Raw genomic sequence first — 27,086 nt, forward strand, 5'->3', positions numbered from 1 at the left:
TAAAGGTCTGTTTGATAATATAAAAAAGTGTTAAATCTGAACTTTTTCAGACATTCAGATGTTTTAAGTGTTTGATAAATGAAAATCCATTTGCTGAACTTGTGTGTATTTTTTTCAGCACAAAAATCCTAACTGAATGCTTAATTCTGATAATAATCAATAGACTTACTTTACTTACCTTATCTTATCTACCAAATCTACCCTTGTTTATTAATTATGTTCAAAATTCTTATATAATTAAACAATCTAATATTCTCTATCTAATGATTTTCTATTTCTCTTTTCTCCCTTTTGAATGACTTTCACTTCTTTTCTATACTCCTCATATAATATAATTCATCTTTTATATTAATTTGATTTAAAAATAAATATTATCATTTTCATACCTAATTTTTAACTAATTAAATTATAGGTTCTATTTCTTTTTTGGGTGAAAAGATATAAGGGTAAAATTATCAAATTTAACTTATTAAGCATTCAGTTATAAATATTTATCAAACAGTATAAATAGATTTATCATTAAAATTCAGACATTCATATATTTCTTTTCAGTACTTAAAATTCAGCAAATTAATTATTTTCGTATTCAGATTTCAGAATTCAGACTTCAAAATTCAGATTCAGTTTTATCGAACGGAACCTAACTCACCATTTTTCCTCAGCCGCTAGTGCTCTGCTCTCCACCATCACTTCCACCTGCAACCCTAATATTTTCGTATTAGAGAAGTGGACGGTAGAGAAAGGAGCCATTATGGCTAAATCTTTCTAGTCTTGAGATTCACTACTGTCAAAGATTAACCATGATTCCGGCCCGAGGGATTGAGATTCATTGAACCACTCAAAAAGTGTTGGCAATCCGCGAAGAATTTCAGAACAGGGTTCGAGGAGAGGATTTCGACAAAATCTACCACAATATTCCTTCAGTAAGGATCCTTCCACCTCTAAATCGTATTTTGATACAGATACGTCTTGAACAAAAGCTTTAATTCTGGAAGCCTTTCATTCAGAGTGATGTAATTTTCTCCGCCTTCTTCTATTTCCCATTGTTCTTGTTTAACTCCATTTTATAGCTTCATATATCAGAATATATAGTGAGTACTACAATTTTTATCATTTTCCTGCTCCTTCCTTCCTACTCGAATCCATGTTCTGAATACTGTGAGATCCAAGCTGCTTTTCGTATTTACTACTGCAGATGATGCCAAAGAATCTGTAAAGGAGGAAATTCGCTTGAGGTGAAAACCTTCTGAAGTTTTTTGACCATGGGCTTATTTTTTGCTTACTGCAGATTGCTGTTAGTTATCTTGATAATTGATATTTTAACCTTTCTGGTCAAGTTGTGCATTTCTTAATGATTGAAGGCCTGCTTTTGTTTCTGCTTCCTCTCACTAATTTGTTCTATTGTGACTGGAGTGGGTTTGAATTCAGTTAATTAACTGAATTCAGTTAATTCAGTTAGCTAAAGGGCTAATCCCGTATGTCTTCCTTAAAATGGTTTTTTAAGATGTATTTTTCTTTTAATAATACTTATATCTTTTTGACTATGTATGTACACAGCTTTGGACTTATTACCACACACTTCTGAGGTTTCAGTTGAATAGTTAAGTTCAAGCTATTTAGTACTCCTTGATAGGAACTAAAGTAGCAGTTAGACAGTGTTGTGTACTTTCTTTCATGTTTGACTAATGTTTAGTTCCCCTTTTGGTTCACAAGGATGTCTTCCACATCACTCTTGCTTGATGTGGTACCATCTTTGATCAGCAACACTATGTCTTTCCCCCATATCTGTTGGCATTTATGACATCTGAAATCAAACTATTCCAATTCTGGGTAGCTAATGGAAAAGAGTTGTTGTCAGCAACGCTGCTTAATGTCAATTCATTTAACATATGTATGAATTTTTCAGGTGTATATTTTTGCCTTTCATTTTTAGTCCTATAATGCAGTAGCTATTAAATATGTTCTTAAGAACATGACATTGTGATGTTTTCTGGTGCATATCTGCCTCACATATGGCATCTGAAGCAACATCTCAGTCAAAAGGGAAAGGCAAAGGGTATTTCACTTGGACTCCTGAAATGGATCGTGTAATGGACACTTGTTTTATTGACCAAATGAACCAAGGAAACAAATTGGATGGTAAATGTGCATGGAAGACAGCAGCCTACACCGCCGTAATGAATGCTTTATTCGATAAGCTCAATATATCTGTGACAAAGGCTAATATTATATCTCGTTTCAAGACATGGGAGAAACACTATGACATCCTATACCCACTGCTCCAGTCATATAACTCTGGGTCTGCGATAATATGGGACTACTCTAGAGGTAGAATTGATGTTTGTGATGAGGATGTATGGAATGCTCGAGTAAGTGAGAATCCAAAAATTGTTCCTTATAGAAAAAAAAATAGTGGTTGAAAATTGGGAGGATATCTGTACATTGTTTTCACAAGATCGTGCAAATGGAGAGGGCGCCCAAACTGCTTTTGAGGCTAATGTTGATACTGAAGTTGAAGAGTCTGCTAATGTAGAGGAATCATTTGAGACTGATTCACGTTCTTTAGAAGATGAAGTTATGAATGCATTGCTAGCTCGACAACGGTCAAAATCAAAATCGTCATCTTCAACAAATGATCGTGGTACAAAGAGGAAACTGACAAGCTCTCAAGCACTTTACAAGGTGTTGGGACGAATGGCAGATTCACTGGATAAGTACTTAAATTCAGAATGTTCAAAAGTTACAACTAAAATGGTGGAAGATGAGTTATCTGAAATTGAATTGGATAGATTTCAATTGTTAAAGGGTATCGATTTACTTATGAATGACAGGACAAAGTATGACACTTTTTTTGGTCTCCGAGATGACTTAAAAAAGGATTGGCTATTGATGCACATTGGTAATTGATTTTATTTGGTAACCTCCATTTGAAGTTGTTTCTGTTGGGAGAAGAAATTGAGCATATTGCTGGAAGCCAAGTAGAGAAAGCAGAAGCTGTTACTACTCCATCGTGTACTTTTTAAATTCTAATGAGTTCTTTGTTTTTCATGTAATGGATCAAAACAAGATTATAGAAAGATTCTAGGAAATATTTCAGCTATTTTCTGTCTGATTTTTGAGATGATAAGAATGGGACATTGGATCTTTTGTCTGATGAACTAGCATTTTAGGTATTGAGATTAACATAGCAGCCTATGTTGATGACCTGACTTGTCCTTGAGTTGCATGAACCTATATGGTGATCAATGCTGCTGTTTTTTTATTTTTTTCATGCTATCCAGATGCTTGTTGAGCACATTTCACATCATACTAGAGATTGGTTAAGAAGTGTTATTTACCGATTCTGATTGGACATGCAAGTCAGAAAATGATACTTGTGTTGGCATTTAAATTTTGTTTCCAAATTTTGATGCTGGCCTTCAGCATTTTCATTCGGTTGTATTGTTAGGTCACTGGGGGAAGAGCATCTGGGAGTCTTGAGTTGCTGTAATTTCTATGTTTTTGCACTCGCTAAATGTGTATTTTAGGTATTTTTGCTGTTGAGGTTTTACACATAATTAAATCTTAAACACATTGGTGTTGGAGTAATCAGTAATTTCTGACTACTGCGACACATTGCAGAAAATTTGAAGTATGGGGAGTGAAATGGAGACTTGGAACTTGTAGTAGTTACAACTAACGAACTTGCAGTAGTTATGGTACATGGTTTCTGGTGCATCCCTCGAGCGACATTGGATGTTGCACAAATTGGACAATTCCTGTGTACAATTGTCTTTGCCATCTGATACATGTTGGCTCCATGCGCCACAGGGAAAGTTCTAACTCTCTAAATTTTTTTTGAATTTTGTGCAAGTATTAGAAGTAAGAAAGAAGTTTGCTTTATTATAATATATCAAAACACAGTTGAAATACCACGTTTGAGATGGGGATATATTTCTTCAGAAAAAAGGGATAATGGATCAAAACATGTTAAAGGAAATGTTCACCAAAGAAATTGATATGAGAGTGGGAAAAAATAAATTATCAAAGGCATAAATTGGTTTTTTCTTTTAAATCTTTAGTAAAAATTAGCTAAATGTAAGAAAAAAAGAAATTATTATATAGAAAAACGAAAAAAAGAAAAATTATATGTAAGCAAATGTTTTTTCATGAAAACAATTCTAATTCCTAATGAATTCTTCTCTCATGCAAACAAAGAATTTGAAATTTCAAATAAATTCTGTATCAATTCTATGCATTTTCCAAACGAAAGAATTGGAATGACTTGGAATTCCAATTCTAATTCAATTCTAATTCTCTAGAATCAAACGCACCTTAGAGAAAATTTGACGCAAGCCAATCCACGATTTTGTTTAGTTGAGGCTAAGCGAGACGGTAATAAACGAGACCAGGTCAACTGAGCAAAGCAAAGAGGTTCTGTTTTCTGTACTGTCAAACCCTTTCTCCAAAAAGCATGATGAAAATCTTGTCCTCTCAGCCATACTCTACATAAATGCCATCAAGCCCAGCAAAATTAAATCAACAATCCACTGTAAAACATAAGCAAATGCAAATTGCAAACGATATTGATACATAAAATATGATTCTGAAGAAGATAGGATTTTAATTAACCGATAATGGCTAGGATTTTAATTAACCGATAATGGCTTTTGCTCAGCAGAAGGATGTACAGCTAGACTTCCCTGTGGATACAGTGACTTTCCAGCAACCACAAGTCCTGATTTAAGTTAGATGCCTGTACAACTGTACAACTGAAGTGCCAATAAAGAAGCTAAAGTTTTCCTAGGTTGGATGTCAGATTCGATGGAATAGCAAAGATAAACACTAATGACTGCTCTAGAGGAAAATGAGCAGCAAACTTCCTGTCACTGGTAGGATGTTAGCTGGAAAAAGGAACTACTGTTCTTGCCGACTTCCAGCTTCATCTGGAGTAGAAGCATGGTCTCTGCTCCAACCAGGACGGGGAGGCTTTCTGCTGAAATACTTTGCCAGGAAAGCATCAGCCTTGTCAGGATACTTTATCCTGGCAAAGTTCTCCAGGCTTTTACGATATGAAAAATCTTGCTTGTGGTCATCAGTAGAGACAACATAAAAACACCTACTCTCCTGAAAGCTTGCGTGCTTAGAAACCTGTTAAAAAATTCAGAGGTTAGCACCAGTGCAAACCTAAGACTGCCAAAACATTTGGCTAGTGATGGATTTCCAATGATAGCACGAGAATAAATAAGAATATCGCATGCAGATACATGCAGCAATTGCAGGTCACAAACGACTATAATTCATCGAATAACTTGATGAAATATCAGTTGATGAAATAAGTGATAAGAACAACATCCTTGTATTCACCAATAGTATCCAAACAAAAATAAACATCAATGTCCCTTGATATTCAACCTCTATGGTAAAATCGTTATGGAGAGAGAGAGAGAGAGAGAGAGAGGTGATAGTAACAATTTAGCATCACAGTTTTTCCAAGGAAAAATGATACATAGAAAATGTTCCAATGCAAAGACTGCAACAAAACATTCATATAACTAGAACCTCAAAACTCATCAAGTTTTATAAGGTCTGTCATGAACATGGTTCGCAATATCGGCCAATACCAATATGTATCGACCGAGTCATAACCAGAATGGAGGGGACCGTATGATACTGATCCCCGAATCACTCGCTCTAACTCGGCTGATATTAGCCGATTCGAATCCATGATGGAGGATATCGACCGATATATCCGAGTCACTTGGAGTCAACTCAGATATTTTTTTAAATTGTCTTTTTTCGTATTTTCTAATTTTAGTAATTTTTTCAAAATTTTTGAAAACTTGCATATGCTATAATGTGCGTATCACCCGATATTCAATCGATATGCCGTGATAGATGTGGAACAACCAAGACCACGACGCGACCGCGACCTGCGATGGCGAACCATGGTCGTGAACTTTATTGCCTACCAATCAAAGCTTCTTAAGGAGGACTCAGAGCAAGAGCTTGAATATTTTCATACTTGTCACAAGCGGCCAGATGTTATTCAAAGGTAGGTGGAGCTCCAATTTGTAATATCCCAAAATGTTCAAGAGATACAGAGAAGCATCTGAAGTTCCCCGCAGCCTGGCCCTTCAAGGTAAGTATAAGAATAGTGGCTCATTCCACTATATATGGCCAAAACCCAAGGGACCATTGGACAGATCCAAGGTCCAATTCTATGCCCCAGATTGGCTTTAGGCCAAGAAAAACCATGCGTACTTCATGTTGTATGCCTTCTGAAAACCTTTTCTGAAGGTGAGCGCTTTTCTACAACCTAAAGAAATCTATTTTTTCAGATCCTAGCAATTGATACCAGGTGCAGTTCCTTGTAAACCCAATGTGTGGTCTTACAATTGACCATTTTTGGTCATGAAGAAGTTCTGTATTCAGTGTTCAAAGTTTGCATGCAAAGTTCATCTACCGCAGCATCATTATTCATCTTTTATACAGAAGAAACCAAAATTCTACTGATGTACAAAGGGAAACAAATAAAATGACCTAAAAAGATCTGATTTCCTATAAAGTTTGCAGGTGGTACCATTTCTCTTCTTTGCTATTTCCCCCTGTGCTTGGACTCTCTATCATCATTATTTTAATTATAAGTCAATAATATACTGTGCCAGTGCCAAATTACTACAGTATGAGTTTGTCCTACTCTTGAAAATTTTCAACCTGAACCATTTTCCCTTGTCAAAATGATAACACCAGAATATGTGAAACTTGCTTAATAAGTATTTAGCATGGTAAAGCCTGTGATATCCAAAACAATATCCTATAAGCACAAAGATATGGAAGTCCCCTATTCTCGGGTAACAATGAATTATGGCATTGAAATAGCTTAGAGATCATTGTGAAAATCCAGTTCATTAGTTGTGTAACAGAGCTAGTATTGTCGACCTTAACTTTAGTTAAAACTAAATCGTTTTTCTTCGCCAGGGAAACAAGAGTCATAGGTGATGGACAGTTTTTAATATATCATGTATTCATCATCCTCAATATATTTATTTCTGACTTATTATTTGAGACTCCACATTTTGTCTACAGCATCCATCGTTTCCTGGAACTAGGCTCCCAGGAGGACCATAATCAACTTCACTATTTTTGAAGACTCGCAACTTTTTGTATTCTCTCTTTAGCTTAAATCTGTCCTGCATGCTCAAGAAAGAACTCAAGGATGACAACTGACAGCCCGGGCTACACTTAACTTCAAGTATCATAGATAGGATAAATAAATTAACAAAGATAAATAAGGCAAAACATAAATCCAATAAATGCCTTAGTTGGAAATGGTCCACCAAAAATCATGTTTGCATATCCACTGAAACTTTTAAGGTTAGAAGCTTACAAAAGAACCAGCCCAATTAGCCTATAGACAGCTTATTACTATAAGCTTCAGGTTAGAGAAAAGCTAAAGAACCACAAATTACACCCTTAAAAAAGTCAAAAGAAATGGCACAGAACACTCCAAAAAATAAGTTGACTCTTATGTTTAAAGCATGTAATACAAGATAAATGATCCCACAATGATCTATGTTATGCAACTGATTCAGGATCTTAGGGCATACCATTATATATTTGATTCCAGCACCAATCTTCAATACTTTCTCTGGATGATAATTGAGGACATTATCTACAACATATGACTGATCATCAGCAGATAGAGGATCACCATCATTGTACCTTCAACCAAAAATTTTAGGGTTACAGCAATATGTCAAACGTTTTCACAATCAAGCAATAAAACTAGAAATTAGCATAGAAATTAAAACTTTTTTAGATTACTTATTTGCAAGATAGGGGAATGTAGTTTGCAAATCATGGAACTTGAATAAAACTAAATAAAGGATGTATAGCACATAGGCATACATGAACAAAATGTTGCACACTTTTTGAGCACTTACCTTTATACAAAAACAACCTTTCTTAATCCTGGAAATTCATACACCACTCTTAAAGCTACTTTTTGTATGTCAAATATTAGAAAACTGATTACAAAATTTTCCAGTGTATAATGGTCAACCTCAGTAACAACTCATCTCCTTAATTGGGCATCATTTTTCATTCATAATTTTTTAGTTTCCAGAAAGTAACAGTATATAAAATCCTCAACTGATTATTTTTGTCCAAAAATCATAGCAGCTTACCCAGTCTGATGGATTATTCGCCTGATGGTCTGCATCATCTGTTCGAAATCCGAAAGAATGTCCTGTTCCTCTGCTGTGAAAGAATCCAACCGCTGCTTTGTTAATGTGAAAGTTCCACTTGCACCAACATTGTCAACAGCCTTAGCAGGACGATTTCTTTGGTTTCTCCAATCTCCGTTACTGGGTGAACCCCAACCTCGAGAACTTTCATTTCCATTCCCTTTAAACCATTTCCGTGGACCCCTCTGAGAATGTGCATCTTTCTTATTCTCCCACGCGTGTGTGCCAGTAGATTTGTTCCTCTCTCCATCAATGTCAATTCCAACTGCTCCACCAGATCTCCAAGAACCTTCTTCAGAATTTGTAGGCAAGCTACGTTCACCTTGAACTGCATCAGTGTTCATCTTGGACCAATCACTATAATTTTCTGTAGTGACTGTAGCTGGGTCCTTGTTTTCATCTGTCTTATTCTCATTAGAAGACGCCTTTGTCCCCCAACCAGATGAAAATCCTGACTGCTTCCCTGTGCTTTCAGATTCCTTTGCACCCCATTTATGATCATTGGAAGTATCTCCTTGGCCACTGTTTAATATTATCTCTTCCTTGTTTGTTTCACCAGATCCCCAACTGGACCAAGTAGGATCACTAACTGTTGCTTGGGAAACAAGCCTTTGGGCTTTGTCAAGTGCCAGCTCCCAACCTCCACTACCACATGAAGCACTCCCGTTTGTAGTTAAAGGTGAATTACTCCCAGCCTCAAACTTCTTCCCCCAACCAAATGAAGATCCCGACTGCTTGGCAGTATCTTGAGATTTTTTGCCCCATTCACCATCACTGGAAGATCTTTCTTGAACCCTCTTAGAAAAGCTATCTCTTTCAACTGGTTCACAATTATTCCAACTGGACCAATCTGGATCCAGTGCTGTTGTTTGGGCTGCATGCCTTTGGTCCTTGTCAAATTTCTGATCCCAACCTCCACTGGCTTTGGCAGTTAAAGGTAAATTCCCCAGAGAATCAATTTTCTTCCAGGCAGGTGAAGATTCTGATTGTTCGCCAGTACTTTGAGGTTCCTTCGCACCCCACTCACCATACTTCGGAGAATTTTTTTGGACGCCATTAGAGAACCTGGCCTCCTTATCGACTGGACTACTACCCCAACCGGACCAAGCCGAATCTGAGACTTTTTTACCGGTCCAAACATTTCCAGATTTATCAGCTGCCTGCTCCCAGCTGCTACGGGGTTCAGCAGCAAAAGACGAATCCCTTTCATTATCAACCATTTTCCCCCACGCAGATGATGATCCTGACTGCTTCAAACTACCAGGTTGTGTAGAATTCCAGTCAGTAAAGCTGCGTGAATCTTCTTTTGCCATCTTGGAGAAGTTGTCCTCCTTGCCTACTGTACCACCACCCCAACTAGTCCAAGCAGAATCTGACACTAGCACGTTGGCACTGGTATTTTGGGCTTTGCTTGCCTTTTCCCAACCACCACCTAGTTCAGCAGTCTGAGGTGAATCCCTCTCCCAACCCAATTCTCTCTGGATGCTCTCCTTGGACCTTGGATTTGCTAAATTGTTTTCAAGCTCATGTCTATCTTCAAAAGTTGGCTGATCAGAGTCGCGAACAGGAGACAAGTCAAAAGTCATAGCTTCATCTTCCAAGTCCAGATTCTCAATTTCTGCTCCAAGACAAGTGGTGTTTGTTTCATCTCCGCCAGAGCTGCCTCTGACCAACTGAAGGAAATCATACACATCGATACCAGCTGGTTGGTTGAGTTCAACCTATGTACTCATAGGTGAACACATGGACAGCAATTAGCATCTCAAGCAGATAATAAAAACACTCTTGGTGTTCAATATATTTTAAACAAGATTTCCCTTTCGTTTTGACTAACCAAAAGGAAGAGAGAAACATCAATATTTTAGCCTACTGGTACCTAACTTTTAGAAATATTACTCATTGAAAACACAGCTAAAGAACCTTTTAAAACACTTCATAGAACAGGAAAAATTAGCAGTTGACAAACCTTTTTCGTGTCCAAAAGAATATCGAATGGTGATCCTGTACCAACAGCTACATGTTTACCCCAGGAGCAAGACCCTACGACACTTGACAAAGAGTCAACATGGCACTTTTCAGCAGCTCTCTCAAAACACTTCCTTGGAGCCTGGAAAAGTTTTAAATGAAACAAAGAAGGATAAAAGTATAGAAAAGAAAAATCGTCTGCATAAAAGGAAAGTGCTTACAGATAATGTTGCTTCTGTAAAAGGCACTTGCACATCTAGCGATCGTGACAAAGCTTTTATACCTCCAATATTGAAGCCAATTAAGTTACCAGCACATGTCATACTGTTAGCCAGTAACACAAGATGGTCCTTGAGAACACCTTTTGTAACCAGCATTACTGATGTTGATAGGCGCTGTAAATAAACCAAAAGGTTTAGAAATACCAAAAAGAATAAAACGCTAACCAAAAGGTTAGTACCCTAAGCTATAGAACTTTAGTAGTTGACTATACCTTCACATATTTGATTTCTTAAAGCAAGAAGGTAATGCATCAACAACAGAATGAAGCAAATAAATCACAGTAAGAGTGATTGAAGCGTCTCATCCATCTCAAATTGATTTAAGTCGATTACCATGGAAAATGTGCAAGATCATGACATACAACTAGCTGTTACATACATGGAAATAAACATTAAAAAGCCAGTATGTCTTCAGCCCATAAAAATGTCAAAACAAGCTCTCTTATTTGTCTATTTCAGCATTTGGATGAGTTAGGACTGCAACATACGTCAATCAATCAGGTGGATTTTCATGCAAAACCTCTTTTTTTTTTTTAATTCCTTTCAAAAGTCTTACAATCCAAATTTAGTTTATGAAGCAGATCTTATGCTGATCAAATTCTGGAAGCATACACATGTAGAAGTATGAAACTAGATGCAGTCACTTTTTGACAATAGTATGCAGATAAAAAACATGTGGCTTGAAACACTGAAGCTCCATCGAAGAAATGGAGATTCCTTCAATTCTAATATCCTACAAGCACAAGCTCAATCTCACAATGGGAATATACCCAACAAAAAAACAATCATGAATGAAATCAGAAGACTCTTCACGATGTATAAGAGCTTACATTTAATCTGAAAACAAGAAGTACCAATTTTAACATTACAAGACATTAATAGTTCTTTTTCCTTGTACTCAAACACAATCACACAAGTAAATCCACTGCACCATTAGTTGTCACATGTTCAAGTTTTCCAGCATTACTTTTAAACAAAGAGGCATGTTTCACATCCATTTATATAATATTTCATAAGAGTTCACAAAATAGATTAAAATGACAGAATCCTCATAGTACCCGAACAGCTTGCTCAAATGCACAAGAAATTCCAAGCAATTCTTGGACTTGCTTGATGGCATATGGAATAGAGCGGTTTGTATCTATCAACTGGGTGACAGGAAGACAGGCATCCATCACAACCCTCCAAGCATCACCAGTCTGCTTCACCGCATCCTTCTCAAGAACAACATCCAAAGCCAGTTCACCCCTTTGGCTCTTGCATTGGCTACTAATCCAAGTTGATGTATCAGGGCTAATCCAGATTATATTAACAGTTGAAACCCTTGGATCACCTGCAATATATGAGCATATCTGGGGTCAAACAAGATCTGAACAGTACCTGCAACCCTTGTATGGGGATACCCTGTATCACATTTAAATTTATTTTCAAAGTTGGCAACAAAATAGAGACACAGATCATGCAGTCTAACACTAAAATAACAGAAATGTGCACACCAAACATAAAAAGAAGAAAATATTGGTACTTGGGAGGCTGCAGAAGATCTGAAGCAGTAGAAAGCACAAGATTTCTAACATTTAACAAGAGAAGGGGGAAGCTGAATTCTAAAACAAATGCGGCCAGTTGGAAATTCCTATATGGAGCTGATCTATGACTTCATAATTAGGTATACTTCATGTACTCGAGTAGATTTTAAGCCAATATAGTAGCTTGTCCAAAAGATTCACTAGTTAGGTTCTGTAATAAAATTGAATTTCGAGGTCTTATAAAAGACTAGAGCTAGCTATAATACTGCACTTCAGACAGCAAGATGCTGTCAGATATTTGTCCCCCAACATTTTACATGTATATATCAAGTACTTTTTAATCTCCAACTCTCCAAGTGCTATGCCTGAGATCTACTCAGAAGTATAGAGATATTTTAAGAAATGTAGTTCATTCTCTGTGGCACTCGTGTGCGGACCCTAAGTTCTCTCCCTTTCTTCGCTGAATTTCAGAACTCTCTACATAACAAACTCTGTTCCTGCAGATCAGTGTAAGCACAACAATCTAATATTCCTCCCTTGATTCTGTGTATCATTCTCATGTGTGGCCCTAAGTTCACTATTCTCTTATCCTCCTCTGCTACTTTCCTAATTTCAGAACGTTCTCTACATCTCAAAGTCTGTTTCTCGAAAAAAGGAAAAAAAAAAAGAAACTGGGGGACAACCATTAATTATTCCTCCATTCAAACGTCTTCAATTTCAAATTACTGTATCTAAGCCAAAGACTACCAGCATATCAAATTAGCAGTTATCTGAAGCTTAACAGTTCTTCAACTACAGTGGAGATAGCCAGTAAACTAGCCAGTTTGGGTCCTAAACAAAAGATCCTCTACCAAGGCTTCAAATCCTTGAGCAAGAATGTACAAACTCCCAGGTCCAACACAATACCTTTTCTTTGCACTTGTTTTCTGAAAAACACAAATGGTAAAAGAAATTGCTATGCCTTTTTGCGAGACACCAGAAAGAATTGTCTATTCAACACCCTCCCGACTGTTCAACATGATAAGATGCTTGCAGATCCAGAGTCATTACTCTATTACCAAGAGCAAGACAGTAAATCATAGGCCAGTGATTTTCTATCAACCTGCCTATTTCAACAGAAACAAGCCATCCAACAAGACACCAGAAAGAATTGTCTATTCAACACCCTCCCGACTGTTCAAAATGATGAGATGCTTACAGATCCAGAGTCATTACTCTATTAGCAAGAGCAAGACAGTAAATCATAGGCCAGTGATTATCTATCAACCTGCCTATTTCAACAGAAACAAGCAATCCAACATACAGTCGTAACAATTAACCTCAGAAATGAGAGATGTTTGGTTTCAGGACTCAAATGCAAGAAAACTTATGAGTACTACAGCGAAAATCAGCAAGTAAAATACCAAACAATACTCATGAGGGTCAATAGAAACCTCATCAAATAACCAGTTATTCATCCTCATGGAGTTAAATAAATAGCCAGTCCTTACTAGATGTAAGCCGCTTTTCCTTTTGTGCTGCATATCACCCAATTCTTACCACCAAGGATTGAGAATGGGGACATTCTTTGATCTCAAAGTTTACATTGCTTATACTGACTCGAAAAAATGCCTCAAAGAGCAGAACATTCTCACTCTTTCTCTAATTTTTACTATACAAGCATTATTGATACTGATGTCTATCAAAAAGTACAGAAGTTAAAGACAGGCGTTGTAGCCAAAATAATTGCCTAACATGACTATGCTGTTGCAGCAAGCAAAATTTCAAATTTTTTTACTCAGGATCTTAACGTGGGTGAGTTAAACATACAGAATCCACTCTTGACGCTCCTGCCTTATCTCTTTTTCATTTGGCTATGAAGCCAAATCCTGGTAAATACGAAACAATAAAAACCCTCAGGAATACTGAATCAATCAGCATTATCACACCTTCAAGGCACATAAAATTGGCCGGTATTCGCTGAAACAAAATAAGATGCCTATAAGCTTTGAGCCAGCAGACAATTTAATATGGATATTTTTCTGCATGAAGCAATCTATTCATCAAGCACCAAAAGCAATCTGACCTATTTTCAAATTGGTACCACAGTGATAGGCTTTCCATCACAATAATGGTGCAAGCTCAAAATAAACCAAAATCCAAAATTAAATGTAAACCAAGCCAAAGAATCAGGTCTTGCAGAATTTTTGCAGGTAATTCTGCAAAATTGGCTTCATTTTCTCCTCCAGGATTCAGGCTGCACAAGGGGTGAGTCTTAACACAACTTATAAATGCTTGGTGTGCATAGTTTTTGGGCTCCTCCCCCTTTTTCCAACCCCTTATCACATTTTATGCCTCTGCTCCAACATTTCAGTAAGTTTAGGGAATCCCGGAGTCCACCATATTGATGTGTTTCAACTTTCTAGACAAAAGTCAAGTTTCAAACATCTTCTCAAGAATGACTAATTTAACCAAAGTTGGAACTAACCAAACAGATGAATTGCATCGTAAGGATCTTAAAAAGTAATAATAAGTACCTTTAATTACAGTTTCTAACAAAGCTGGGCAAATTGTTTCAGCAAGAACATGAGATCTTTGCTCTAATTGATAGTCACTTGCATCTTGACAGATAAACTTCAAGCATGGAGTCTCTGCCAACTTTCTTGCAGAAGACTGCCGAAAAGAACAATCATCACTGCAAACAAGTAAGACATGTTATTACACGTAGAGAATCTTTCCTTTCCAAGTTCTAAAGGTGTACTGCCATGACATCAAATGTTATTAGCTAAACAAGTCAGGCAAGGTAGGAGAAACCTGGAAAGTGTAATCAGAAGAATCCGGACACAAAATTCAGATAGAAAGCAATCACAATATTGAGAAATTGACTAACTGCAGTACCATGCCCAATGTATAGACTAACCTGACTCCTAAAAGAACTCCCTTGAACTTAAAACCAACTTTTTTCCTCTTCTGGTAGGAAATGATTCTTTCTTCACATTTAGATAGAATCTCATTCATGGTAATATTTGAACTGTTCATCATTGCCTATCAGGGCATTAGATCACTACAATCAGCAAAGAACAGAAGCACAAACAAAATAACCCAAAACCTAAAGAAAACAAAAGTTGAAACATCCTCAAAAGAGATACACAGACCTCATTGAGATGAATATGACCTACAAGGCCAGTATCAGTTTGAGAGCTCTCATACACTGAATATTGTTGTCTATACCTGTAAATAACAAAAGATGGCGTCAATGAAAACCAACACATGAAAAATTTCCATAAACTCCTCGGAGACTAATGCTGCTTTTTCAACCAAAAAAAAAAAATACCAAGAACGTATCCAGGATACTACCATTTGGAAACAGTGCAATAAAAGTCAAAGGTACAGAATTTATGGAAACAATCTTTTACTAATGAAATCAACATAAAAGAGGTGATAATGTAAGTGCAACAAACTGCATACACAAACAACTTATGCCTACAGTTCAATTGGCTTCAAAATATAGAAAAGGAAGCACCAGCCCCTATTCAGCCTTTCAAAGAAGTAAACTACTTTTGCCCAATCAGGAAAACATTTATGAAACTAGTAAATGACATCAATAGCCTGAAATCACCTCTAAAGAATCAGTTTTCTAGATTTAGCAGCCTAAAATCTTGAACAGCTAACATGTCCTGATTCACTTTATCTATGCAGCAGGACAAGACAAGTTTGATGGACAAACTTAACTAAAATAATACTTGACCTATGTGTTTGGACAAGGATTGAGAATCATAACCAATAAAATTCCCAAAAGATATTCACTATACACCGAGCAGCGGTAAGGTCATAGACAGTACAGATGTCTGTGGCAACTGATTTACTCGCTAAATTACTAATATTACTAATTTCTGGAAAAGTCCCTTAGTTAATCCAAACTTACAAAAAAGCCCCATCTCCAATCTCCATCCCACCTCTATTTCAATGACTCTGTGCCTTCACCACCTCTCTCCCACCTTACCTCTTCCCCTATAACCCCACCCTCACTACCCCACTAACTCCACCACTAGCTGGCCACTCTCCTAAAACTCACCCTCTCATTCCTGGGAGATAAATACTCATGATTCAGATTTCCCACTCCCAGAACCCCCACTCTTTTACTCTTTTTCCCATTTCTTTCATCCCTCACCTGCCCCCATCTACTGCCTCCCCCTTCCATATCTGCTTCTTCAAGCAATTTTTTATTTTCATTCTTGGTTGCAATTACCCCCATTGTTTCCTCCAAACTACAAAGATTTTTTACACTTGAAATATTATATTGAAGCTCTTCTTCCACATCTTCAGTTAGTTAGTCTTTCTGCCTCTTTTTTGCTGTAAATCTATATTTCGCCACAAAAGAAAAGAAGAAGAAGAAATGAAAGACTTTTTATTGGAAACACGTCAGATTAGCCATAAAAAGATAAGAATGGGGGGTACTATTGGGTAGAAAGAGGAGAAACAAGAAGAAGATGGTGGACAAACCAGTTTGGAGAGAGCCAGAGGAGAAAAGACAATATGATGTTTTTTTTTTTTTTGCTACATTTAATAGGAAACTGGTTGTCCTTTCCCATCAAAATATTCACAATTAATTTGTGGTCAGGACCAGGATGCCTGTGTAACTTAATTATACGCTACATAATGCTCACATTTTCCTTTTATAGAATACTGAAATACACAGATGAGATGCCAAGAAAAGAAATGATACTAGTGTCCAAAAATCAACTACAGACCACCTAACTCATGAACTTCAAAGCACATGGTCTGAGATGCATGTGTGTGTGTGTATATATAGAAAAGTTGTGCATTCTATCAATGATTCATTGCTAAAAAAATCAAACTTATATTCCACTGGCAACTTAATGTCCCCACAGGGAAAATAAATAATGGTGACAAAAAGGAAAAAAAAGGCAATAATGGAGGCTTACTCTATCAAGAGTTCAAATGCAACATCCTTGAGACTGACTTTCCTCAACTGATTTTTGACAACATATGCAGCATTTTCTCTGCAATACTTTCTCCCACAACCACAATCATTCAGATAAAGTATCACGCGGCGGTCAGAAACTTCATTTTTGAAGTTGACTCCACAGAGCAATATCTCCTAAGTACAGAAAAGCAGACAAGTATATTGTCAAGGAATCTGAAACAAACAAAGCTGAAATTCAAAGCCAATGAGCATGGAAACAGCATTTAAGAAATAAAAATCACCTTCATCATCTCCCAAGCAGAGTTACTACTTGGAGAAGAATCTAAGACTGCTTTGTATGCAGGATTGGACATGGCAGTTGCAGCCAATACTCCAACAGGTTCACCAGCACCAAACTCACTTTGGAAGGAAATCCCGTGGTTCATTCCATACTCAAACTGGATGATTGAATTGCTGCACATATTTCTGACCGTGCCATCATAACAAATGACGACATCACGGAGGATTGCCATAAGGTTCTTGAAAAGTGTTCCTGGTTCTGTTAATCCTCTGGTTGAACGAACAATAACTTCCCTACTAGAGATTGAATGAACCATCTCTTGATATGGGTCCAGTCCATAAAAGAGACAGCTCCGAACTAGACCGTATTCTTCAGAAGGATAGTGACCACTAGAAGGATACTTTTTCTTAAAGAGCTGTGCCAGGTCATTTACCAATGTGCTGGAATAAAATTTCCCCTTGTCTGATATCTGCATCCCCAAAAATCCAATTTGCTGGACTACCTTATTCAGAGCTGACTCACTTTTAGAGTCAATCAGATACCCCATTGCAGATGATTTAAGAACAAAATTTGAAACAGGAGATTTTACGCCACGCAAGAAATTTTCAAGCTGTAATTTTATTGATTCACTTTGAGTTGAGCGCATATGATATAGCAAGGGTGAAACATCTTGAAGACTTTGCTGGACACCCTCAATAATAGCCTTTGGGATATAAAAATCCTCCAAACACACACTAAACCCCTCGGAATACAGATTTTCCATCAACAAGGGTGTCAAAAAATTGAAGAATCTTAACACCTCCTCAGGACCTTTTGAGAAGAAAATAGATGTAATAACATCAATAAAAGTAGACTGCAATAGATCCCTATTAAAATCAAGTTTGACCAATTCGCTACTGTAAGTCAAGTATCTTTCTCCACTACACTCAAAGGAAGCAGGTAATGCAGTCTGTAACAACTGCAAAACTGTCCAAAAAGGACCAGAACTACGATACTTGACTACAGCAGGCATAGGCAATGCAGCTGGAACAAACATTGCTAATTGCTCAGCAGCTACTCTATCAAAGAAATACTTTTTGAACATTAACTTCAGAGATAACAAGGAATCAGTTGCCAACTGCAAGTTGAAGTTTCCAGTGTGAGAGCTAAGCAACTGTTTTTCAACAGAAAATAACTCTAAGACCTCAGATCTTGCTGCAAGGGACTGGGGATAAAATAGATGGATACAGTCACCATCAAAATCAGCACTAAGGGGACCACATATAAGGGGATTGATTTTCACTGTGTGGTCATCATGAATATATACTGACAGCGCTTGCAAGGAATGCTTGTGGGTTGTTGGTGGCCTATTTATGAAAACCATATCCCCATCCATAATCCTTCTGTGTACAACTTGACCTGGTCTTAAAAAAGTATGACCCTTCGAACCTTCTCTTAGGGAATAGGTAGACATCCCATCCCTATATGTTAAGCACAACTTTTCATCAACCAATTTCTGTAGGTAGTTCATGTTGTGCTGACTGACTCTCTCTTCAAAGGTGATTCTCTGAGCTATTTCGAATGGTAAACCAATTTCATTCACCCCTTTATATGGGTCCCCAGTTATAACACTACGGGATGAAAACCCTGAACCCTTCCTGATGAATAAGGTTTTCATTTTCTCTAACCATGCTTTAGTAGATGAAGTATTGGACTCTTTGCTGACTCCAAAACGAGGGTCAACATCACGAGAAGCCTAACAAACAATAAATTAAAATAGAATAAAGAACCCAAATATGAACAAAAATTGTCAAACAGCTAAAAACACATCAAAATCACAAACAAAATATTTTTGGAAAAAAATAAAAAACAACATCTAAGTTTCTTGCCAAGTTTTACGTTCCCATCTAAAGATACCCACTAAAGCGAAAAACCTATATTGTTCAAATAAACCAAAACATGTCCAGATAAAAGGAAAGTAGATGGTGAACGTAACAAGTAAAATAGATTGAACTGCCAAACAGCCTTCCCGGCCCCAATACCCTTTCTACTCTTATTCCCAAAAAGCTAAATTATACCTTTCCAGTGCCACGGAACTCAAAATATTGCGCAACAGAAATCTGTAAATCATTAGCTTCAATCTGATGAGACTCAAAATTGGGCATCCCAGACCTTGAATTTTTTATGACCTCTATTTGTTTCAGCGCTCTTTTCAGCAAAGACAATGAATGATCCTGCAATAGCAAACTTAATTCATTTACTCAACACAAAATTATCAATCATGAATATTCAAATAGTGATGAAACATGAATTGCTAACCTTAGACATAATGTTAGTTCCATCAGAAATGTCAGGCACAGACAAACAGTTTGGAGGAACGGGCAAGTACTGAAGAATGTATCCATCTTGTGGAAAGTATCCTTTAGCTGAAAGCTTCTTTTTTGTGTCTGAAGATAATCTTCTCAGCATAGCCATAACCTTGTTGCAAATAAGAAAATAGCAGAACAGTTTGCTCAAGACAAAAAAAGCAAAAATAAATACAATGACAACAATAAGAACACAAAGTTTAACTTAACAAAAATAAGGCAGAAGCATGGTAAAATTTTCATGTTCAACATTGCACGATGCTATTACTAAGGTACAATATACAACATGCAAAGGTGTTCAAGCATTTCTTTTCTGAAGCCTCAGATATTGCTATACCATCAGAACTTTAAACCATTTGGCTAACTGAGTTTCACTGGTTACAAAGTTAGGCTACAAAGCAAAGAAGATTGAAAACCAAAAAGAATAAAGGCAAAATGTGGGAAAAGACTGACAGACATTTGTGTTGAGCAATCAAAGCATGAAGTACAGATCTATACCAGGCAAAAAGTAAAAGAAATCTGTTTAGTATCAAGGTAATCTCCAAGGCCTCCATGGACTGTTATGCATCATATGGATTGAGGTGAAAGTCAAGACGAAGTAAGTTAGGTTTCATATTGTGCTAGAAGTTAAACATCCTCCTCTAAGTTCAAAAGGTGGCTCCATTATAAAATTTGGGATGCAAATAACATTGTTCATCAGGTCAGCCTCTGCAGCATACAGCATCAACTACCAATGTAGCCTACTCCAGTTGACCTCCATGACTTATTGTTATACTACTTCCCTGTATGTGGCTCGTAAACTTCTTGAGACTTTATCAGCGAAAGGCAGTTTTTCAAATTATTTCAGTCTTTTTGCATGTCTTGGTTAACTTTGCATTTAAAAAGGTGGTTCTGTCATATAATTTGGGAAGCAAATAACATGGTTCATCAGGTCAGCCTCAGCCTCATAACAGCATCAACTACCAATGTAGCCTGCTCCAGTTGACCTCCATGACTTGTTGTTATACTAATTCCCTGTACGTGGCTAGTCAACTTCTCGAGACTTTAACAGTGAAAGGCAGTTTTTCAATTTATTTCAGTCTTTTTGCATGTCTTGGTTAACTTGCATTTCACTTTATGCCTCTCATTGCTTTATCAATATATTCCTTTTAGGCTTTTCCAGGAATACTGTGCATCAGCTGTCACTTTTTACAGCAATTGTATCTAAAGTTTCCAAAAAATAATTCATGAATTCCTTAAACCTCTGCAATAGACTCAGCCTGCACTAGCAGCCTCCGCAACACAGGCAAGGGATGCACAAATCCTTGACCAGTAACTACGACTGAAACATTTGGTTTCAAATGATCAATTACCATTTCTAGGCCAACTAAAGCAGAAAAACTGCCTTTAGATCTTCAACACTATAAATATCGAGATAAGATGTAAGGCGTTTTTGGATTTGGCCTAACTCTGAGGCATTTGCTGAAGCATAGAGTAGATCAACAAATTCAGGTTGCTATTCTCATTCTCCTATTTTGAAAAATCTCTCCAACACACCCAAAACATGTTCTGGGAGTCCACAAAACAAGATCAACTCAGCTCAAACACAGTGGAAAAACTGTCGTTCGAGGGATAGATCTTCATGAACGGGCTTCTGGCTGGTAGACAAACTGCCACAGATAACATAAATACAAGGGAAAATATAGAATCATTTGCCCTATTAAAACCCCGTGGTTGCGCCAAATGTTTCCATCTCTCCAATTTCTCCATCTCTACCCATGGATACCAGAAAGGCCATATTTGGGCTTCTGATAAGCATGGTCCTATGCATCCAGATGTTGATCCAGTCACCATCATTTTTGTGACGCATTCCACAACACAATCATGCACTTGTCTCTCCAAATAATTCACATTTGTACATGACCTACTCTCTTTTTATGCACATAAATTCTAAAACTTATATGGGAAAAGGTCCAAGGAAATTATTTTCTTCCAAGAAAACAATCACAATGAAGTCCAAACAAGCTAACTTTGACCTCCTAAATGCTGCAGTGCAACCATACTTTATGTAAGAAGCATTATAGTTGGCATAGGTAATGACTGATTATAGTCTCATAGTATCAAAATCATGCGTTTGGTAAAATTTGAAAAAAATTTTGCATAGGAGACAAAAGATATAGTTGACGGTAATTACTAAAAACTAGATATGCACGGAATGAATCGATTAATAAAAGAATGAATCACCAAAATAGAAGATTAACTCTCTTTATAAGTAGTTGCTCATACTCCAAATAAATAGTGCAACTATGCACACCCTGCATTTGACAGATTAAGGCAGGACAAGCAAGGCAGCATAACAATGACAAGCTAAACATGAAGCTTTACAGAAGCCAAACCTCAGAAGCAAGCAATGGTCGAGGGTTCTTATCATAACGATATCCATACTTTTCCAAGAAACTCCAAACATTTCCTTGCAGTCTTATTTTCGATGGTACTTTCAGTTCCAGGTATAATGCACCATCTGGATTTCTAACCTCATTTATTGCCACTTGCGAAGCCTCCTACAAGGACGGAAAAGAAGAGAACAAATCACACATATCAAATAATACACACATCTTTTGAAGTAAAAAAATCTAACGGTGTCAGTTTCAATTAAGGACAACTAAAAGCTCCTGGTATAACCAAATATATACTGCACTAAGGGTCAGCAATGGACCTCTCAATATTCAGTTTCATCCTAATTTCAAATCAAATTACTTTTTATTAATTGAGATTATCGATTCAACAAAGCTTCCTGTTAGTCCAACTTCAAAGAAAATACATTGATACGGAGATAACTAGACAAACAAATGTGACAACCTGTATTAACAGCAGGGCATGGATATAACTGTTTTTGCAGGAGGTAAAGAAAAGGAAATCGCAAAATAGCAATGGATGCTTACCTCACAACATGAGGATAACATCCTTTCCAGGACACCAACATTCTTGACCTGAAACTGTATGTACTAACCAAGTAAGATAAAACACATCAAAGGAAACTCCCATCAAATCAGACGCAAATATTCATCGCATAAGTATACCAATAAAAGGAAAACATAGAAGCCTCTTAAGCTGTGATTAAGTTGCAATATCATTTACTCTTTTTACTGACATTAAAAAGAGAAACAAAAGGAAGTAAGGAAATTAAAACAAACAGCAGACATTAGGATGCAATGCAACAATGAGAAGGTACTAATTTTGGGGGACTTAGTATTGAATGAAACTAGATTCTTAGGGTGTTATTAACAGGTATTAGAATTATATAATAGTCAATCTCTTGACATGGAGGTGCATATGGATGTTATGCCACACTATATAAAGCAAGTCCTTCCTTTCAAAATGAATGCTTTGTGTTGACCTTAAAGCAATTAATAATATAGTTCTTCAAATTTCAACAATGATGTGATACCTTCCTGTTTCTAATCTTCAAGCACTTCAAGCACAGCAAGCTCAACAATCTCTTCAACTCACGAACATGATCAGGATGATATATAGGAATTGGTAGCTCAATGTAGCCAAAATGACCTGAAAGCAAACAATTGAAAATGAATAAGAAATGGAGGGTCTTTCAAAATTATACAATATGACAATTAACAGCCCAGAAGGTAAAATAGTGCATGCCTTCACACTGCCCAGGCTCAGAAGCACCACAGGATTCACATTTTCCAGCTTCAAGTGGCAACCCAAGAAAAGGATTTGAAAGCTGGCTAGCATGCGTTATGGCACAGTCACTGATAGATGATTTGCACTAGCAAAAAAGATGAAGAAATGAAATATTATTCTTCTTTTCTCTGCACACGTGCCAGGGGGGTGGGGGGGGGAGTGTTAGATAGGGGAAGATATCTAGTCCAACATGCTACAATCATATTTGGCCATCACCATCCTCTGTTCAAGTTCAACAGGATAGTCACAAACTTAAGAAAGCAAACTCATTGGAGCAATCTTCTTTCAGCCAGTGGAGTACATGGAGAAAAATATTCCATCCAAAACAAAAAACACAGCCTTCATGACTTACAATTTCTTGCTGAGTTGCTAAACTAAATGAAATTCTGGTTATTTTCCCACCAAATGAAGTCGAGGTTGGGCTTTCTTCCATCTATTTTAAAGCACACCTGAGAAAATGAGAAACCGAAATAAACACCTGCTAAAGACAAACATTTTGAACAATGAAGCAATGATGTATCGGTCAATGAACCTCAACAATGATTTGACGTGTATAACTGCCAAATAAACCAGAACAAATCCAAAATTTGCATCATTGCAGCTTTACTCAATTTTTTGATAACATCAAACACCAAAAAAAGCCACTTCTAATTTCCCAGAAAAGCATCATACAAAGAAAAACTTAGTCTGGAAACTATTTGAAAGGCATACTGCTGATTTTCAGAGCCTCCAATTCCAGTAGAATTGAAAAGGCAAATATAATTTTGTTTTAAATCTACAATTCCATCTACAGCAATACAACCAAATAAAAGAAAACCATCGCGGAAGACTTTCATATCTATACAGATTCAGCTCATTTGCTGGAATGTTTCAACATTTCTCTTATTGATATGGCTTATGTCTGTGAAAAATCACCAAAATTAAGAAAAAGCATACAGTGGCTATTACAAGATTAGGCTCAACAGAAGGAGAATTCCAATTTTTTCTTGTTCAGAGTAATGGGAATTTTGTAATGAAAATCTTCAGTTCTTTCCTATTCAGTATTCTCAGTGGCCATATCTACTGTCTGTGGAGCAACCAAACAAAAGATGCTAGCATCAAAATATCTGCAACAGAACTAACATTTGCAAAGTAGACAGAAATGCAGCCGCTTATGTTCCAACTAAATTGCTTACCTCACAACACCAGAAAGCATTTTGAATTGAAACTTTACGCATAATACATTTGACTTAAGCTGTTTTCGCATTAGGTTCCAGGACAACTAAGGAAAAAAAAACTATACTAGAAGGATTTGATATATGTTAAAAACTTGAAAAAGTCAACCAAGATGATGAAATTCATTCTTCGTCCAAATCCTTCCATTATTCAAAGAGCTGAACATTAAATGAAAAATTGTCTAATCCACTAGTTAGATCTTCACCAAAGTTTTTATCCACTAAACGTCGTACAACATAGAAACAAGGATCACTAAAGAGGTGAATACGCATGCATCTTCTTTGGGCATTACATCACTGAGAAAGTTGACTAAAGTCCTATCAGTCAAAGATACCTTCTTCAAAATGCTCAAAATCAAAATGCATGTAGATAGTCCTTCACCGATTAAACATTACATAGAAACCTATTAATTTATCAACTATAATCAATACATAGAAAAATTAGCAAAAGAAACAGCAAGTGAGACTCGTACCAATGGCACAAGAAAAATCATGTGAAGATCAACACCAGAACATGCAAAAAATGGTTCCACAGAGATAATTAGACTATGCAAAACATATTTAAAGGGGGCAGGGAAGGAAAATCCATCATAATTGTTCTTTCCACTCAAAGAATATCAATTTATTTGTCAAATTAAAAACATAACCAAACATCAAAAAAAATTTGTGCAATAAAATGGGGACACAGGTTAGGATCAATTTACCTTGGTAAAGCAAATGCCAAAGTATGTCTTCACACCATTCAATTGGAATCAGGAACTCCCAAGCAACACAGAAAGCAGTCAAAAGCCCCCTTATCTTTCTCAAAAAAAAATAACAATAAAATAAAATAATTAAAAAAATCTCCATAGGGGAAAATAAGGAAGGAGTAGCAATGACCGAGACTGAAGTCCATACAATTACAAAATAATTAAAACAAGCCTTTGAAATACGAACAACACAGGACTAAGTTTCCGCACGTTCTCTCTTCTAAAAACACAGGCCTAAGTTTCCAGCAAAAACCGCATGCTAATACGAAATGCATCAACAGAAATTCTAAATTTTTTCCACTTCAGTATCCAACCAACCAAACACAGCCCAATGTTGGCCAAAGAAATGTAAACAAATCCTACAAGCAAAATCACAAAACCCAGCCAAAATTAAAAAACAAACAGCAAAACCCCAGTTTTAACATGAAAATGAAAAACCCATAAACAGTTGTTGAAAGCCCCCTAACCCCCCGAACAAATTACTGCATGGAAAATAAAATAAGGAAAAAAAAAACAGATGAACAAACAAAACACCTCTCCTCCCCAAACAACCCTAACAACCCATTTAGACTAACAAGCCAAAAATGCAACGCAATAACAGGAAAAAATATTTTAAAAAAAAACACAGAAACACACACAAATGCACACGAAAAGGGCGTACACATGTCTAAATTGTAACGTCAGGCTAGTATTGACCGCTTGAGAAGAGAACCCAGAAATAATTACCAAATTAAATCACGAAAAAATAGTCCAAAATGGAGGAAAAGATTACCCTAACAATGTAGAGAGGAAGGAGAGGAAGAGCAAAGTGTTGAGAGCAATTTGAGAAGTTTTTCAGGGAGAGTTGTTTAGTGTGTTGTACTGTAGTCTGTACTGTAGAGTCTACTGAATGAAGCAATTAATGGGGTTTTTGTTGTTTTGTAAAAGACTCTGATCACTTTTTCCTTTTCTTTTTTCTTTCCTTTATTTATTTATTTATTTGTTTTCCTTCCGTTACGGGGCATGCAATGAAAGTGATTGGATACTTGAAACTTTTTTCCCCTTTTTTTTCTTTTTCCTTTACTAGATTCGTACAGGGTGTGGACAGGCAGAACTAGAAGTGAAATGACTGAATTAGGCCTCAAAGAATCCGATATTCTTGTAGCGCATAGGGTGTAAAAAGAGAATTCACAGAGAGTTGTACAGATGGCATAAGCGTGAGGTGGCATTGTTTAGGCAGATGCAGTGGAAAGAAAAAGGTTTGTTTCACTTCGCGTCCATCAACTGCAATCCAATTTTCTCTTTTTTCTCAGAATTTAAACTTTCAAATGAGCATTGGGTCTTGGTTAAATGGTCAAGAAGAACCCTTCAAAACTTTTTCTCTCTCTTGGGATCGGTCGATATCAAATCCTATCTAATGCATCTCTATAAGAAACATTAGTGTGCTTCTCCATTTGTTTGGTTCACCTCTGTACAAGTGTCTTTAAACTCCCTGACTCCCCATAGAGTAAAAGTAGATTAGATAGTTGTCAGTAAAAACAAATTTTAAACATTAAACTATTATAATTTAGTTATTAAAATATAAAATTTATTTTACTTAAATAAAATTATTGACAAATCTAAGGCACGTCGTATACTTAAATCAAATATAATTTAGGGAATATAGTTTGACGAAAGTGAAGTTCTATTTAATAATTCAATTCAATACTTAAAAAGTATTTAAATTTAATGGTTCAGATTTTAACATATTCAAATATGTTCGAAAACCAAAAATAAAACATATGAATTAATTAAGTGCTACTGATTCTCCTAAACAAAGCAAAACTTGCTCTAAAAATAAGTGATAAGTTATTCACTTATCACTTAATGTGAAATACACTCAAATGTATTTGATTTAATACTCAACAATTT

At 36.5% G+C, this 27,086-nt stretch overlaps 1 protein-coding gene and 1 long non-coding RNA gene across 3 annotated transcripts; one reads left to right on the top strand and one right to left on the bottom strand.

Annotated features, from left to right (window-relative positions):
- The first annotated feature begins 635 nt into the window (after window positions 1-635).
- Window positions 636-3,295, top strand: LOC113763841. 2 transcript variants are annotated; one of them, XR_003467405.1, is made up of 2 exons: window positions 636-1,013; window positions 1,196-3,295. It is a non-coding gene; the product is annotated as an uncharacterized LOC113763841 (long non-coding RNA). The 2 variants fall into 2 exon arrangements; XR_003467406.1 differs by having other exon boundaries at window positions 636-923.
- Window positions 3,296-4,539: 1,244 nt separating this feature from the next.
- LOC113761645 (DNA-directed RNA polymerase V subunit 1) lies at window positions 4,540-26,049 on the bottom strand. Its single transcript, XM_027304718.1, has 20 exons — window positions 25,969-26,049; window positions 25,152-25,245; window positions 23,586-23,682; window positions 23,192-23,318; window positions 22,980-23,095; window positions 22,474-22,527; window positions 21,928-22,092; window positions 19,506-19,664; window positions 19,265-19,420; window positions 17,209-18,942; window positions 16,926-17,101; window positions 15,135-15,210; window positions 14,900-15,024; window positions 14,517-14,674; window positions 11,533-11,807; window positions 10,415-10,588; window positions 10,195-10,335; window positions 8,169-9,949; window positions 7,590-7,704; window positions 4,540-5,130 (listed from the first exon to the last, which is right to left on the bottom strand). The coding sequence occupies exons 3-20, from the start codon at window positions 23,664-23,666 to the stop codon at window positions 4,897-4,899; spliced, it is 5,847 nt and encodes a 1,948-aa protein (XP_027160519.1). The 5' UTR covers window positions 23,667-23,682; window positions 25,152-25,245; window positions 25,969-26,049; the 3' UTR covers window positions 4,540-4,896.
- Between the last annotated feature and the right edge of the window lie 1,037 nt (window positions 26,050-27,086).

This window comes from Coffea eugenioides, chromosome 2 (genome assembly GCF_003713205.1).
Source record: "Coffea eugenioides isolate CCC68of chromosome 2, Ceug_1.0, whole genome shotgun sequence".
NCBI lineage: Eukaryota > Viridiplantae > Streptophyta > Magnoliopsida > Gentianales > Rubiaceae > Coffea > Coffea eugenioides.